Source organism: Mizuhopecten yessoensis, unplaced genomic scaffold (assembly GCF_002113885.1).
Source record: "Mizuhopecten yessoensis strain PY_sf001 unplaced genomic scaffold, ASM211388v2 scaffold4947, whole genome shotgun sequence".
Lineage (NCBI taxonomy): Eukaryota > Metazoa > Mollusca > Bivalvia > Pectinida > Pectinidae > Mizuhopecten > Mizuhopecten yessoensis.
Genome location: NW_018405801.1, coordinates 813,057 through 828,761, shown reverse-complemented (window position 1 = coordinate 828,761; position 15,705 = coordinate 813,057). Strand labels below are relative to the sequence as shown.

The 15,705-nt window shown below is 34.8% G+C and overlaps 1 protein-coding gene across 2 annotated transcripts in view; it reads right to left on the bottom strand.

Moving 5' to 3' along the window:
- Positions 1 to 6,602: 6,602 nt before the first annotated feature.
- The window catches only part of LOC110450047 (N-acetylglucosamine-1-phosphotransferase subunits alpha/beta-like), a 37,680-nt gene continuing 28,577 nt past the window's right edge, over positions 6,603 to 15,705 (bottom strand). For both annotated transcript variants that reach the window (XM_021497279.1, XM_021497280.1), the window contains 7 exons: positions 14,729 to 14,839; positions 13,971 to 14,056; positions 13,400 to 13,498; positions 11,632 to 11,686; positions 11,013 to 11,125; positions 10,171 to 10,261; positions 6,603 to 8,755 (listed from right to left, as the gene is read on the bottom strand). In XM_021497279.1, coding sequence (XP_021352954.1) covers positions 8,639 to 8,755; positions 10,171 to 10,261; positions 11,013 to 11,125; positions 11,632 to 11,686; positions 13,400 to 13,498; positions 13,971 to 14,056; positions 14,729 to 14,839 — 672 coding nt within the window. In that variant the 3' untranslated portion in view covers positions 6,603 to 8,638. The remainder of the gene's footprint in view (positions 8,756 to 10,170; positions 10,262 to 11,012; positions 11,126 to 11,631; positions 11,687 to 13,399; positions 13,499 to 13,970; positions 14,057 to 14,728; positions 14,840 to 15,705) is intronic.

The window sequence follows — 15,705 nt, the reverse complement described above, 5'->3', positions numbered from 1 at the left end:
GGGGGTAGGGCTGGCTCAAATTTTCATAGTATCAAACTGTCAACTCTGGGTTATAATTCCAATCATGTTATTAACATGTAATATTCAAAGTATCATTTGCCATTATAAACCATAATAAACTTTGCCCCCCCCCCCCCATCCCTCCTTCCCCAGGGGGTAAACGTGAGACCCTTTAAGGGTCATAAACCTTAAGACCCTTCCATCTATGAAGAGTGTTTGATTCTACCATATCTGGGTCTTTGAGAAGAAGATTTTAGAAATTTCAGTCAATTCAACCCTTTTTGGCCCCGGCCATCAGACCCGGGGGTTCAGTCAGGGCTGATATGTGCATACCATCAAACTGCTATCCAATACTGATAATGCTAACCCAAATTGAATTACTTCCAATGGAAATTAAACAAATGTTGGTCCAACATGTTATTTCCCTATATAAACTATAGTAAAGTTTACCCCCTCCCCAGGGAGAAACGTGACACCCCAGGGTCATAAAATTCACAATGTTGGTAGAGCACCTTAAGACCCTTCCATCTATGAAGAGTGTTTCATTCTACCATATCTGGGTCTTGAGAAGAAGATTTTTGAAATTTCAGTCAATTTGATCCTTTTTGGCCACACCCATCAGCCCCGGGGGTTCAGTCAGGGCTCATATGTGCATACCATCAAACTGCTACCCAATACTGATAATGCTAACCTAAATCGAATTACCTCCAATGGAAATTAAACAAATGTAGGTCCAAAATGTGATTTCCCTATATAAACTATAGTAAAGTTTACCCCCTCCCCAGGGTCAAGAAATTCACAATTTTAGTAAAGCACCTCAAGACCCTTCCATCTATAAAGAGCTAGTCAATTTGACCCTTTTTGGCCCGCTCCTCAGGCCCCTGGGGGCTGGGGACCAAACCATGAGCATGATATGTCATTTGACACAATCTGCTTAATGATCATTGCAACAACATCTACTTACAAAATGTATACTGTCAATCGAGATTATAAGGTGGTTTGTGTGTGTGGGTGTGGGTGGGGGTGGGGGTCATGGTGCAAAATGTCGGGATAACACTATCGACATTCATATTCGTTAAACCGTTCTCATGCTCAAGCGGGGGTTACAAACAATCTTGTAACTTGCTACCATAAAATGACATGGTCAAAAAGTGAAGGGTAAATATTTAAAACAGTGGTGACTTTAACCTTCCAAAAATCCTCCCAATTAGACAAAATTACCGATGGAACCAGGAATTGGGCCATCTATATTATCACATTGATTTGATAAAGTGAATTATTACAAATGCAACAAAACGTATGCAGTCATATATTTTTTATTTTAAACACTGGATTTATTTCGTTCTTACAGTGAAAAGTTTTATCCGTTTACAAATCTCTGATAAGACGAAGATATTGTATCCCTCCTTTTACTGTAAATGTCTGCATTCCTTTTTTACTGCTTTCCTGTAATTATTGGTCAGCTTGTCTGACGTTGTTAGTTGAACTTTACAGGTCATTCGAGACCAAATAAACAAGTGCGAATTTTTAACGGTACGTGTGTAAATAGACGTAGGTTTCATATAGAGAGAGAACTGTTTTTGTCAAGTATAATGTGTGAGCAACAAGACTGATATACTGCCACAAACCATCAATGTGTAAATACAGACTTTTTATCATTTATGCACAACCGGTTGGACACTATATATAGGTAAAGGAAATAGAATCAAGACATCTCCAAAAGCTAAAAAGCTTACAACGATGTATTTTACAGCGAAAGATACAGCGAAAGTTGTACAAAACGTTTTATCAACCTTCGATGTGAATCATGTATATTTGACAAACACTGCAGAAAATGAGAAATTATTCGAGAATATAACCTTTATTATGAAATTGATTTTAATCAGAAACTTCAATGGTATTCCTTATTCTTTCAATTTCTTGTGTCACTTTTTCAACTGCACTTTTTACTTCAGCATCAGTAGTCCCTCTGACGATTACACCCATCTCCGACATAATGATTTTCAATTCGAGCCCAGTCTCTGATCTCATTCTATTAATGTTTTCTCCTCCTTTACCAATCAGCATTCCACAAATCTTGTGATGCATTTCTTCGTCATCGTCTGTTAAAACCTTTTCCATGAAGTCGTTTTCTATTTCTTGTTTTATTTTGTTGATATGCGGCGTTACTATTTCTACTGCTTTCTTCACAACTTCAGCATTTATACCAGACACCAGTACGTGATCACCATCCGTGGTATGAACATTAAATCTTATTCCCGATTTGTATATGAATTTCTTCAATTCTTTCCTTTTCTTACCGAGTAGCATTCCACAAATCCTATTGTGAACAAGGGCATCGCTATCTGTCAACACTTTCTCCGCGATATGACGCCGTGGAATTTTGATTACGCTTCCATAGCTTTGATCAGTAAATTGTCTTGATATATGCTGCTCGCAGGCGGGTTCCTGAAACGGCCAACTGGCTTTTCCAACGTTAACGGTGCTGACGCCTGCAATATAGTGACGAGGTGAAACCAATCGGACAAAACACGTTCTGATCATGGAGGCCGCCATTTTGGGTTGATACTAAATACAGCCCGCTAGTCCTGTACGGACCGGAACAGACGGATAGGATTAACTATTATATTAAAGACGGATAAATTATAATTTGTATAAATCTCCACATTATGGTAAAATAAGTGATGTCGATGTTGTCATGCTCGATAGAGTTAACTTATAATAATAATAATTTGAGGTTCTTATATACTGCCTTTATTAACAAGAGGCCCAAGGGCCTTAGTGGTCACCTGAGTTATATCATATAGGTAGGCCTACTGGTAGCTTTATTTTATTGTTTAGATGTGATGTGGAAATCAGCATGTAAACTAAGTGAAATACAATACTTGTCAGGAATTCCAAGTTTACAATGTGATACAGTCGTCCACCAAAGATGATTCTGACCAAGTAAAAATAATTTCCAACAGAAAATTGTCAAAATATACCCAAAAGTGTTGTTTCCCCATATAAACTATAGTAACCTTTCCCCCCTCCCCAAGGGAGAACGGATAGCTCGGGGGTCCTGAAATTTACAATTTAAATAAAGCCCCTGGTGATGTTTCCATCCATGCAGAGAAAATGACTGTAATACCTCTGAGTCTGGAGAAGAATTAGATTTTTGAAATATTGGTTAATTTTCCCTTTGGGGCCCCGGCCTGGCCCCTAGGGTTGGGATAGGAATCCCAATTTTACAATTTGGTAGCCTCATCTACCAAGGATGATCCTGACCAAGTTTGAAAAAATTCCATCCACTGGTTCTTGAGAAGAAGTTGATAATGTAAAAAGTTTACGCACGACGGACGAAGGACGACGACGGACGGAAAGTGATTGGAAAAACTATAGGGTCTCTCAAAGCAGTTTACATAATCATTGAACTGCTTTCAGTTGGCATTCATAGACAATATGAATGACAACTGGACAAAGGCAAATTCAATGAAGTACTAAACGCTTCATGTTGGGATTTGCCTTTGTCCAGTTGGAAATCATATTGCCTATGAATGCCAACTGAAAGTATAGTTGAATACTTATATTTACCATTTTTGGGAATCTGTTCATCTCAAAGAAAATATTCAATTACACCTATTATTATTCAGCATTTAGTTCAAATAATTTGTTCAATGAATAGAACAGACATTGCCCAGGGAGCGTCAGTGGTATCCAACGTAACAATTTTGACGTCAACTGCGGTCCATGGCATTCATAACCTACATGAATGCCAACTGAATTTGGTAAGGTTATATCTAAATTATCATTCGTGGTTATTTGGCCTTTGCAACCAGCCAATATATATTTTTTGCAACTCCTTAGGGCAGTGGCGGATCCAGAGACCTATCGGGGAGGGGGGNTTTAAGCACTACCCAACCATGCACATACTCATTTACAGCTAAGAAGACTGGAACAAGCAAAGTAAAGTATCTTGTTCAAAAATATAAAACACCGTGCATATGAAGGGACGCCAACCTGCGACCCTTCAGTCACGAGATGGGCATCATACCACTAGACTTCTGTGCCTTTAAACTTATGGTTAATTAAAATTAACGATGAAACTAATTACAGCCTTGTAAAAAGTTGGACAACTGAAGCAATGGCAAGAAATAAGCGATGATTAACAGAATCTTATGGCAAGCCAAGTTGTCATTTATTCATGGAGCAATGTTGATGATATATCATATCTTTTATAAGATGTGCCCCCCCTGGATCCGCCCTCTGGAGTGTAAGAAAATAATAATACAACATAATCTAAACAGGTGGAATAAGTATTTGTTTTTAATTGGAATGTAGTACAAAACAAGTAGAATGACAATGCTCTGATCGCTATAGTTTATAACTCTTGGATTAGAGGAAAAGAAATCTATACCACTGGTATATACTGGTATCCTGTCAAAGCAAGTAAAAGACTATTTTTTTAGAATGCAAGATTAAGAGTTCAAATCAATTCATATTTATTTTGATAATGAGCTTAATCAAATTACTTTGCACTTATGTCCTGGTGCTGTACAGGTTCGGCACATTATTCAAAACATAATGTCTCTTTGAGGTCGAATAATGACAGAGTTCAGATGTCATCATAAATTGCACGACTGTAATAAACTTGGATTTCTATAAATATTATGCCATAACATTATTCCTCTACACACACAATAATATACAAACTTTAAGTACAGGTACATGTATGAGCATTTTTGATGGTTGTATAATAATTATTGTAAGCTACCTTGGTTTCTCCCACAAATATAGAAACTTTTAACGTATGACCATGAAAAAAAAGCACACAGTAGATAATATATTTGGTCCTGTCCTGAAAGACAACCGTCTATAAAAAGGTCAAGGTCATGTATCTTTTTCATGAAAGGTCAAGGTCACACACGCTTCTCATGACGGATGAAAGTTACAAAATCCCCTCAGTACAGGTCAAGGTCACAAAATCTCTTCAGTACAGGTCAGGGTCACATGTTTATGCAGTGAAGGAATCAGGTGATAGTGATTCCCTCATCATTGATTTCAAACATAAAAGTACAAGAATGCAGTGATTTCACTTAAGTTTACCCCATATCAATAACAAAATTCAATTATCCTAGATGAAGGTCAGATACAAACTGATCCTAAGATTGTCGAGGACCAGACAATCATCTAACCATCACATTTACATTTTTTAGTTGTTCCATTATAACAGTTTCCCTACCTCTAAGTACAACAACGTTTTAGAAACAAATTAAGTCTGGTAAAACTACATAATTTTTTTCCTAAAATTATCAAATGGTGAAACCACCAGAAAAGTTTATATTTCTTTAACTCATTCACCCCTGAAGACACAATTGAACTCTTCCAATTCAAAGGACGAAATAGTTCATTATGAAATTTCAGGGGTGAATGAGCTAACAACTGTGGTACAACTGTCAGGAAAACACTAGTGACTTATGGTAGCCCTGGGGTGGTGTGAGAGTCATGTCATAGAAAACAGATATCTCAAGACCACTTCTACAGGTAATGTCAAACAAATCTCAAGGGTAAAATTTCTGATATATATATTTTCTAAACATCACAGCATTTCTGTTTCGATCATCGTCATCATCAGCAAGTTATAGACAGTTATGAAGACATTTTTTTTTTTAAACTGGTTTAAATTTTTATTAATTGGATTTCTGGAAAACCTGTACTTGGAACAAACATCATACCTTAAATCTACAATATATCACGAATCAAATAACTTACATATCATATTTACCTAGTACTTAAAAAATGCAGCAACTTGATAAACAACCTTTATACTCTTATCCCACAGACTTTGGAAATCATGATTACAAAACAAAAATTAAAACTACATGATTCTTTCTAAATCGAAACAATTAAAATCACATATGGGTACATCAGAGAACACAAAATAAGTCAAATGCCCCCCTCAATGCAGATGAGTCAATATGCCCTTCCCAACTCGAACGAGTCTAATGCCCCTCCCAACAATAATGAGTTTAATTCCTGTCCCCACTCGAAATGAGTGAAATGCTTCTCCCAACTCGAATGAGTCAATAATCAAATAAAGTCAGATAAGTCGATATTCCTCCTAATTTGGAGGAGTTTAATAACCCTTCTTACTTGAATGAGTCCATTAACCCTATTAAATGCAAGAGATATTAGAGGTCAACACTTAATACAATGTATCCTGTTTAACTTTTTGTTTGGACCAAGATAACATATTTTTACTGAACTGTCAAGAATTTGAAATTTAAATTTATCTGAAAAATTTGCTCCAGAAATAAGAAATGATCAGTATATATATATCATTGCTGTCGACCCTCCCTCACTTTGACAATGATATATATATAGTTTGTACCAATCTCCCTAGGAACTCTTTCATTCAAGTCCAAACTCACACAAACTCAAAATCCACATCCTGTGGTCAAATGATCTCCTAGTAACTGCAGGGTGTGATTAATGATCATAACGGGTGTGTCTGAATCAAACAAATGCTTTTTGGAGTTATTTTGATACATAAAAAGGGAAAGATAAATTGAGCAAAGCAGTTTTAGTTGCATTTATGCACTTTCTCCCTCATGGGAAATGTGGAATGAGGGAGATCTCAGAGGTTGACACCTATGATATATACAAAATAAAATATGATAAAAACAATTATAATCTTATACACACTTTAACACTTGCATTTGTTCATAGACTCACATCACAAATACTTTTTCAAGTTCATTTACATGGCATAACACATTTTGTTCATAGAATTTGTACACAAACATGCATAATTACTTTCAACATCAACACTTGTACACAGTTAAGCACATGTTCACAGACTTCCATTTACATATAACATTCAATTCCCTGCTACCAGTAATCTAAACAATGTCAATTTCATTAACATTTATCTATATCTTAAAAAGAACGAAAAAACTCACCATCCAGATGTAACCAAACGCTATTTTCCCTAGAACTGTAAACATACCCATTTTAGCAGTAATCAATTTTTTTTTAAATCGAAAAGCATTATATTATGATACTGTTATTACAAATATAAAATAGATAAAAAAACCACCACTAATTTTCTGCATGTTATGGATAACTAAATCAATTTGTGCATAGCTAGAACACTTTTGACAGTTCATGGTATTATGAATCTTCAAATAAAAGCATTTTTATAGTTTATGTTTATGAATAACTTATATATACATGTAGTACATTTATGTACCTCACCCACTCCTCCAAAATCAAGCTCAACAGTACTAAATATAAAATGCGAGACAATGAGGACAAAAAGTATAAGAAGTACATATGTAAGTAGTACTGTTCCGACAGCACTAACTACATGGTATACTGTATTTATCCAGTAATAAGCCCATGCCTGGTAATAAGCCCACTACCCATATCTATTGTAGTTCAGAAGAAATACCAACAAATGCTAATTCATTGTCCTGTAATAATCCCACTGCTTACTTTAACTCATTCACCCCTGAAATTTCATAATGAATTATTCCAACCTTTTAATTGGTAGAGTTCAGATGTGTCTTCTGGGGTGAATGATTTAAGTTATAGATTGCACAACGTTAGCCTACTGGGCTTATTGGAAAATAAATACCTTATATTATGATCAGAATCATGACACTGTAACCTCGCTCATCTTGGGTATGAAAATCTTGGGACTACATCATAATTACTTTTATCAATATTTCTATGGTGATAAATCTGCTATGTTCATTCCAGACCTTTTGTTTTTGGAAATTAGAGTGTCCAGGAATTTTGTTTTTTGTCCAGACATTTTTTTATTCATGAATCTCAAGTATCTAAACTTTAATTTTGCAAGTTTCCAGACTTTTATTTGAAAATCAAAATGTCAAGATTTTATAAAGAAAACCCAAAAGTTCAGTCTTCTGAAATCCAAATTTCTTGAGTTTTTTCCAGAAATGCATGTGCCCAGACATTCAATTTGGGAACCTAATTTTCCAGAATTTTTATAGAAAATCCAAATATCAAGACTTCAACTTTGGAAACCCAAGCATTGTTTTTGTAAACGAGAATCTTTCATATCCATGCACTACTGAGTATATATGTAACGAAGGAATTTAATGCAGGTTATTGTAAACAATAAAATAATAATGTTCGGCTCTGAATAATCACACACCACATATTGGTCTATCCTGTAGGAATGGTTCATCTTCTATTAAACAGTTAAATGATAATGTACAGCTCTGAATAATCACACGAGACATCATGGTCTATCTTGTAGAAATAATAACCTCCTAAATGGTCAGATGGTATGTATGACTTGTAGTTATCACACAAATTATAATACTGGGCATTCTTGTAGAAATAATGTCTTTTGAAGATTTTACAAGTCACTTTCCAATCTTCATCAACCAATGCTATCTTATAATCATCCTCGATACTCCAGGAGGTATGCTTACTTATGCTTATGCTTAAAATTTCTTTTTCCCAAAAAGGGTTGCTATGAAAGATATTTCTAATTCAAAATTGAATGCCCATGAAAATAAATTCAGAATTTGTACGATTCACTGACCATTAGAAATACAACAACAAACAGAATGAAGATGAGGATAGCCATAATGACGTCAGGTGTGATTATCCAGAGCAGTAACCGTCAAACGGTCTCCACTCCGCCGCCCGATCCGCTTGAAGTCTCGCTTGTCTCATTTTCTGCTGATGATGAAGTTGATTTTGGACGTCGACGAAATAATCTTTTCTGAGCAGCCTCAATCTGTCAACGATTAAGAATTTTCTATTAATAACAAAGAAATCGTTATAAAATTAAATTTCATTTTTAATATGAAAATATGTCTCATGATTATCATACTTAAACACAAATTTGTAGTCTATTGCTTCTCATGATATTATCTCTTACATAAATTATTCTTTAAATGAGATATTTTTGTTGCCGAGACATATACAGTGTACTCCGTCTGAACCGAAAACTCGCGGGACCACATGATTGGTATAGTTTACTGACTGATTTCAGATCTTATTTCCAACACTCAGACACATGAAAATGTGTAACATGAGGTACATGTACATGAATTCATATATTAAATTATGACAGGATGGACAGGTGCATGCATGTATATGAAGATACTGATATCTGTCAACTGATACATTGTTCAGTCTACTTTTTATACATACCTATATAAGACCAAATTTTATTATGCCAGTTCAGAAAATATTTCAAATTTGACAAATTTGACAAAGTCTGATCGAGACAGAAAGCACTCTGTATGGAGTGAACAGGTGTAGATTTCATGGAATGCATTATTAGAGGCAATGAGGACATGGAGCACAAGTAAATCACTAAATGACAAGTGGGGAGCCTTTATTTACACATTTTCTCCCTCAAACAAACAAATTTCATATTTTAACTATTTTCTCAATATGGTCCCTTTATTCCACTCCCAAATAGAAAATTCTCCATTCATAAGTAAATCATTCTGAAAGATCACATTGACCACTGTATCAGCAGATAATTTTCCATGGCAGCTTTGTATTCATTCAATACATTTGTTACAGTGCCGTTTTTGTGGCAGAGGGTAGCTGATAGAACCAATCACACAAATACCATAGGAAAATATAAGATTCAAAATGGAATGAAATCTTGAATTTTACGATAAGCATTCAAACTATATTTCAAATTTTCCTCAAGGCTCCGTTTCTACAACACCTTTCTCATGCTCAAGAGTCCATGCTCAAGCCAAAATTTGTGTACCTGCGATGTATTAATAATTAAAAAAAAAAAAAAAAAACTCCTACAGTATTTAATGTACAGCCTCCTATATAATGTTAAATGTTATAGTGGTTTATTAGTAACTACAGTACATATTTCAAAACTGTAAAAGTGGAAATTCTCGCTTGTGGAAAAGTTGGTGTTCAGGACTCTTGTAAACTAATCGTGGGGTGGACATTTTTTTTGTCAACAATGGTTCTGAAATCTATTGACATCTTTTATGTGACGTCATAATTTCTCTTTTTATAGTATTTCTTCGTACTCAAGGATCATTTTCCTATTTTTGTAATATATATATAAATATCTACACGTATATTTATTTTTCATCCTAATTTACTCAAAGCCAAAAACTTGTGTGCACACCTCAATAATTTCGAGTATTGGAGGTCATCTTAACTGACCTTGTCTGCAAAAAAGGAAGCCACAGTAAAGATGACCAGTACAGCTAAGGCCAGGTGTGTCCAAAACTTAAGCCAGTCCCGGTATTTCCTCCTGAAAATTCAGAGCATATATTATAAACTTTATTTATTTTACAACAACTATGAAACAAGTTATTTCAACTTACATTAATCACTTTTGGTAGAACTGATTAAAGTTACATAGGGTTAATGTGGGAGGAAATGGGAGTACCCGTAGAAACATGTGGTCTGGCAGGTGCTCCCATACCTTTTCACGTCTGATTGGGGAATCAAACCCTGGTGCCTTGGTGAAAGGTAAGTGCACTATCCACTGCATCACCCGACCACCCTTCAGTGGCGAAGTATTTATTAGATTAAGGACGAACTGAGTACAATTTACTGTGGTAAGTACTCACTAAGTGAAAAGTATCATAAAAGTGAAACTACGTAAATCTGTTATCTGTATGGGGATTTTTTTTTCATGGGAATATTTTTTCCCTACTTCTAAAATACAAATTGGCTGTCTTGAAATTATTTTTAATTGCTATTTTTATAATTGTACATCGGAGCTAAGTTGTTCAAAGCCTGACTACTTGCGCAAATGTTTAAAGCAAATTTTCAAAATTCATTAAATCAGAAATACCTACAAATATTACAAACATTTTCATTTTCATGTCTGTTAATGATCATTTTGAATTTCTGTAGATACAGTCTTAGTTTTAATTTCAATATTTTTCTAATTTATTCCAAATCGAAGTTTTGTGTTCGATTGTCAATAGGCTAATTTGAATCAAATGAATTTGAGGTTAATATATCTTATAGATCCGTAAATGTTTGTCACCCACCATTCCCTTAGATCATCTGCATGTAGAAAACGGTTCCTATATTCCCTTGGAAGTTCAAACTGTGACGGAATCGGGAATACTGCTTCATAAAAGTCCTGGAGAATAGCTTTAACCTGTTGACAAGAAAAATAATATAACTCATTAAATGGAGAATGTTGAAGACAGAAAAAACACACTCAGTTATTTTTTTCCCCCACTAATCTGAACTTAGAAGCAGCTGTTTTATCTTATCAGAAGCTGTTAGTAAATACAGCAGAATGATAATTGTCTTTGAATGTCTATGAGTGTAGAGGAGATATTAATTTTTTTACAGGAAAATCACTTTTCAAGGTCGGTGTACAGTAGAGAGGTGGTGGGACTCTACCTTAAGGATCAATGTCCCACTGAAATGTGGTTTTTCGTATATACAATAACTTCCCCCTTAATTTTGTATGGAATACAACAGTAGCACATTTGTGCCAGGACACTTCCTTTGACCAGGTAGCTCAGTCAATAAGAGCGATAATACAACAATCAAAAGTCCAGGGTTCAATTCCTGGTCTAGCCCCTCCCAAAGGTTTTACTCAAAAGTTGAAAAGAGGTGGAACTCTCCACTTTAAATCAACATTCAGGTACTCACTGTTTGAGCATCCTCCTTATTATGCTCTATATTGTCATTTAAACAAATGAATTTTCTGAAATAAATTTTAAAAAGAACATCAGAATATAACAACGATTTTAATCCATCAGAATATAACAACGATTTTAATCCATAAGAATATAACAACGATTTTAATCCATAAGAATATAACAACGATTTTAATCAATCAGAATATAACAACGATTTTAATCCATCAGAATATAACAACGATTTTAATCCATATGTTGTCATCATTTTGAAGACTTCTGTCACAGGATTCTAGCAAAAAAAATTAGCAAAAAGAATAGGAAGATCATTTCTATCTATCCTTCACAGGAAGATCATTTCTATCTATCCTTCACAGGAAGATAATTTCTATCTATCCTTCACAGGAAGATCATTTCTATCTATCCTTTACAGGAAGATAATTTCTATCTATCCTTCACAAGAAGATCATTTCTATCTATCCTTCATAGAAAGATCATTTCTATCTATCCTGCACAGGAAGACCATTTCTACCTATCCTTCACAGAAAGATCATTTCTATCTATCCTTCACAGAAAGATCATTTCTATCTATCCTTCACAGGAAGATCATTTCTATCTATCCTTCACAGGAAGATCACTTCTATCTATCCTTCACAGGAAGATCATTTCTATCTAAGATCATTTCTATCTTTCCTACACAGGAAGATCATTTTTATCTATCCTCCACAGGAAGATCATTTCTATCTATCCTTCACAGGAAGATCATTTCTATCTATCCTCCACAGGAAGATCATTTCTATCTATCCTTCACATGAAGATCGTTTCTATCTATCCTTCACATGAAGATCATTTCTATCAATCGTTCAGAATTGCTAAACAACTTTATAGCACAATAAAGTCCTGCTAGACAAAAGGAGGTAGTGTAACAATGTTAAACTGTACATCATACCTATAACGTGATGACATATACCTATAACGTGATGACATATACCCCTACCGTGATGACATATACCTGTAACGTGATGACATATCCCTATAACGGATTGACATATACCTATAAGGTGACGACATATACCTACAACGTTATGACATATACCTATCACGTGATAACATATACCTATAACGTGATTACATATACCTATAACAGGATGACATATACCTCTAACGGGATGACATATACCTATAACGGGATGACATATACCTACAACGTGATGACATATACCTATAACGTGATGACATATACCTATAAGGTGATGACATATACCTATAACGTGATAACATATACCTATAACGTGATGACATATACCTATAACGTGATGACATATCCCTATAACGTGATGACATATACCTATAAGGTGATGACATATGCCTATAACGTGATAACATATACCTATAACGTGATGACATATACCTATAAGGTGATGACATATGCCTATAACGTGATAACATATACCTATAACGTGATGACATATACCTACAACGTGATGACATATACCTATAACGGGATGACATATACCTATAATGGATTGACATATACCTACAATGTGATGACGTATACCTATAACGTGATGACAGATACCTATAACGTGATGACATATACCTATAACGTGATGACATATACCTGTAACGTGATGACATATTTATAACGTGATGACATATACCTACAACGTGATGACATATACCTACAACGTGATGACATATACCTATAACGTGATGACATATACCTATAACGTGATGACATATATCTATAACGTGATGACAGATGTGTGAATTGTACTTACTTTGGGTGTTTACGAATATCGTCTAGTTGTCCAACCACCGTGGAAATATTACTTTTTATCATCTTAAATGCAATTTCTGCATCATCCATTATTGTAAAACTGAATAAGAAAAAAAATCAATAAAACTATGAAATAATTAAATCTGTCAATTTACTAAACTTATGAATGTTAGACATCTTTTATAGACAGTGTAGGAAGTTTTTTGATTGATCTAACCAGAGACCAAAGAATCTTAATTCTTCCTCCTGCAACTAAACTTATCGGTTTATGTGGGGCAAAGGCCCTTTTATATTATAGCCGTAGGATTGGTTAATAAACACAATATCATTTTTTCATTCTTGAATATTCATGGAAATTATGTTGAACAAAATGTGAAAGAAGAACAGTCTGCAGATGAATTACAAGGATACACCAAAGTTTTCTTATCCACTTGTACCTTCTCTTTGAATAAAATTATTTTCTTATAAACTAAGGATAATTTTTCAATCACGTTACAGGAATTATATACTGAAAATTAACTTATATACAATACTTCAATATTTATTACTAAACATTTAAAAGGTTACTTTACCTGTACTTGTTCACTGGTTTGAAGTTTTTGTGAACAAGCTCTATCATTGGTTCACAATGTGTGAACAAGTTTCTAGTCACTTGAGGCTGAAACAATTAAACAAACGTATATTGTACTTAATTAATATATTCATGTATAACTCATCAGATCTGAGTTTGCCTGTACATGTAAAACAGGGTTTTGTGGAACAATATTGAACTCCTTATCAGAGATGAAACTGCGGGATGTATGGTTTTCATTTTTGATACTGAAAAAATTAGTATACCGTAGAATGGTGTTGGTAAGGAATCAGTGACTTGAGTTTGAACTGATGATGATCAGCTCATAAGAACTCAAGATACTGTTCAGAAACCAGGTTTTATAACATCGGTGACCTTGACCTTTGACCTCTGGCAAGCATGTTTGGTAAGGAAGCAGTGTTTCAATTTCATTAGCTCATGGGAACTTCAGTTATTTTTATGTGAAACAAAGGAAAAGGCGAACACTTCATCTCCTCTCCACTATTTGATGGGGCAGTTTAATTATTACATAAACATTTGTTCTATACTACCAGAAATAACATACATGTATATCTATATTAAAATGAAACAATTTTAAGACACAAGGATAAAATTGTGATAATTTCTGGAGTGAATGAAAAAGAAAATTTTGTGTATTAATAGAAAGAAATTGTAATAGCTTTCACGAGGGGGGTCCCTCGCAACATTGAAAAAGAAAACAAAGCATAGTGACAGTATGAAAGCCCCACACAACATTACCATTCCTTCCTCATAGTAGGTCTCCTTGGGGACCGGGGGATACTCCCTGATGACCTCTTCTGGTAGGTGTGTGGAACAGTTCCTCATCATGTCCTCAATCTTCACTAGCATCTGTAAAAACACATTTTACCTCATGTACTAGGACTATTTAAACTGAACAGTCTCTTACAGACAGAAACCTCCTAAAGTGTAGTTTCTAATAACCTACTATCTCCTCAAAGAAGTTCAACACTTTCAAAGAAGTTCAAAGAGATTTATGAATATACAGTGGCCCTCACTGTCAGTCAGTAGATTTTACTCTGATGGATATCACACACATGAAGGTTTAGAGGTGTTAATATGGCCATTACTACCAGTCAGTAACTGTAAATGCTGTAGAAGAAAAGGGGTTATTAATATAAGGTACTAGAAGTTCAGGGGGGGGTAATAATTTTGCTGTGGCCTTCACTGTCAGTCAGTAGTAACATACCCAGTACACTCTATGGGAACAACGGTGTTACACTTACCATGGTACTGAAGTGAGGTTTTCAGGAGTTAAAAAACTTATTGTGACATTATCTGTTATAGCTGTATATTTTTATGCACCTATCCATGTCGGTAGGACAGGGTTACAATAACATGGAGTTCGGCAGACATGACATTAAGATGAGTGAATATTAATAAAACTTACTGTGGCACTCTCTATGAGTTAGTAATTGTATATCTTTGTACACTGTTGATGGGAGCATGGGTTACAAGTACAGAGGGTTGTGGTTCAGAAGGGTTAACAAACTTATCGTTTCCTCAGTATAAGTCAGTAGTTGTATATCTTTGTACACTGTGGATGGGAGCATGGGTTACAAGTACAGAGGGTTGTGGTTCAGAAGGGTTAATAAACTTATCGTTTCCTCAGTATAAGTCAGTAGTTGTATATCTTTGTACACTGTGGATGGGAGCATGGGTTACAAGTACAGAGGGTTGTGGTTCAGAAGGGTTAA